This window comes from Rhagoletis zephyria, unplaced genomic scaffold, assembly GCF_001687245.7.
Source record: "Rhagoletis zephyria isolate East Lansing unplaced genomic scaffold, Rhagoletis_zephyria_1.1 Rzeph_scaffold_05228, whole genome shotgun sequence".
Taxonomy (NCBI): domain Eukaryota; kingdom Metazoa; phylum Arthropoda; class Insecta; order Diptera; family Tephritidae; genus Rhagoletis; species Rhagoletis zephyria.
In genome coordinates, this window is record NW_016162311.1 from 9,693 (window position 1) to 12,336 (window position 2,644).

Here is a 2,644-nt window from a genome sequence, read left to right on the forward strand (position 1 = left end):
TCGGGCTCGTATCGCTGGATTGTTAAATAATTGCTAACGATGACCAAATGGTAGTACAATTAACTTTATTGTCCAACAAACAATTTACAATAATTGCTANTCCTTCGGGATTTATTTAACAATCCCACTTCTGACACCAATTGTTACGATTATCCTCGAAACCTTGAGGGATTACCCAAATATACTCGGGCTCGTATCGCTGGATTGTTAAATAAATGCTAACGATGACCGAATTGTAGTACAATTAACTTTATTGTACAACAAACAATTTACAATACTTGCTAATACAGTAAAAACACTTTACAATACTTGTTAAAGCAATAACAACGCTTTACTACTTGTTAACACAATTAAACTTATAGCTTGCTTATTCGCAACTCAATTCTCCGCTCACTTTACTTGTAGCTTGCTGTCTTGTAACTAACTCACCTCGTGGTGGCGGCGCCCTTATATACCTGCGCTGGCACTTATGGCAACTCTAGAACATTCTGAAGTTTATCCCTCATTCTCTTTCGCTCGCTGTTCGCAGTGTTCATCCAACTTGACGTTTCTCTTTGTGGAACATTCTACGTCATTCCTCGAACATTCTGCCTATTTCTCGTTGTTCGCTTCGCGTTGCCGCAGTATTCGCCACAATATGCATTACTTCTAGTGATATGCTGAATTGTCGGTACCCAATACTCGGTACCCAATACTTGCAAAACATTTCGGTACCCAATACTTCCTTTTCGGTACCCGATACCGATTCGATACATGAAACCTTCGCTATAATTGGGCAATTCACAAGGTGTTGTGAAGTTATATTTTCCTAACAAAAGTTGTGTTAAAACACGACGGTTGTGAACACCTGTTACGATTATTTATAATATCTCAGCACTTAACCTCACATAACACCGAATAAACATAGGTTGCAGAGTTGTATCGTGTGTATGTGTTATTTTTCTTCACAAAACAATAACAACATTTTTACAACTGTCATGAAATATCATGACTTCACGACAAACACGACAAATACGACACCTTGTGAATTGCCCAAATATATATTTAAATTTTGAAAAGAATTTATTTCATAGCTATTTTATATGATATTGCCTAAAAGACCCTAAATGTACAAATCAGACGATGTTTTCGTAAAATATTAACAAGCATAATATGTACGGCAACCGCATCTCGACAATACTGCCATCACAAACACTCATCCCTTTCTTGTACTTATCGCAACAGTCCTACCAACCGCTATAGTTCTTGCGGCAACGTTGTTAGACTTTTTCAAATTCGCAATAGCTGTGGTAACTCTCTTTTCAAAGAAAATCTACGTTTGAATATTATACATTAACGTTCGAAATGGCGTCGCGTTTGAGTAAGTATTTTTACAATATTAGCTTAGAAATTACATGCTACAAATATTTAATTGCAGAAAACGAAGGTAAACGGAACGGATTATGGCAGCACTTTACAGCGGTGGATGCAGTAAGGGCACAATGCGATTTTTGTAAAACTACTCTGTCTTACAAAGGTATGCCTATATATTTGCTCATTATTTAATAACTAAAATTATTTACAATAAATATATTACAATAATTAGGTGGAGGTACATCCAATTTACGAAAGCATCTCCTTGTTAAGCATCCATCAATTGAGTTATCGCAAACAACATCGGTAAGAAACGATGGTAAGTGTTTTATTGCATTGTAACGTTTCCATATATGTATTTATGTATTTCAAATTTAACATTGTACATAGAACATGCCACAATGGCCCCTGAACATAGTACGTCATCAGCTACAAAACAAACGAGGCTCAGCAACTACACGCAACCGAAATTATCAAAAGAAATGGTAACAGCTTTAAATAAGAAGCTACTGCAAATGATAATGAAAGACTTTCAACCGTTCTCCATTGTCGAGGACGTTGGCTTTAAAAACTTCATCAGTGGGCTGAATCCCTCTTATCATATTCCATCTCGCACATTTTTAACGAAGAAACTGTTGCCACAAGTTTATGAAGAGCGCGTAAATGAGGTGAAGCAAATTTTGTCAGAAGCCAATTTCGTATGCCTCACCACAGATGCATGGACATCTTTAACAAGTGAAAGTTTTGTATCGCTTACAGCTCATTTTATATCCAACATTTGGCAGCAAAAAACTTTGGTTTTAAATTCTTTTAGAATGAATGAACGCCACACTGCCATTAATTTTCGAAATGTTTTAATAGATTCAGTAACTGATTGGAATATCAGTCAGAAAATTTGCGCAGTTGCGTCCGATAACGAATACTTAAAAGTATCGACTCAGCACATCACTAATTACTTCGCTTTAAAACGAAAGTATGCTTATGCATAATTTCGGTATTTTCTCATATTCATTATTTCGGTTTTCAACCGAAACTGTGCATGTATGCATTACTTCGTTTTTTTTTTATGCATTATTTCGGGTTATAACCGAAAGTATGCATATGCATAATTTCAAAACGCTGCATTAGCTTATTTCAAGTGTAGAGCAGGGATTGGCATTGGTTGAACTTAAACTGTTTCATACTCAATCAATACTGCTCTGTTGGATTTAAATTACTTCACGTCTTTATTATTCAACAGCGCCGCCTATCGGCTTATATACACATTGCAATTTCTATTCATTGTAAACAT

General features: G+C 35.8%; 1 protein-coding gene across 1 annotated transcript in view; it reads left to right on the forward strand.

Annotated features, from left to right (window-relative positions):
- The first annotated feature begins 1,049 nt into the window (after positions 1-1,049).
- Positions 1,050-2,644, forward strand: part of LOC108371800 (zinc finger BED domain-containing protein DAYSLEEPER-like) — a 5,959-nt gene continuing 4,364 nt past the window's right edge. Inside the window, exons 1-4 of the mRNA XM_017627406.1 lie at positions 1,050-1,360; positions 1,418-1,516; positions 1,586-1,672; positions 1,744-2,336. Coding sequence (XP_017482895.1) covers positions 1,345-1,360; positions 1,418-1,516; positions 1,586-1,672; positions 1,744-2,336 — 795 coding nt within the window. The 5' untranslated portion in view covers positions 1,050-1,344. The remainder of the gene's footprint in view (positions 1,361-1,417; positions 1,517-1,585; positions 1,673-1,743; positions 2,337-2,644) is intronic.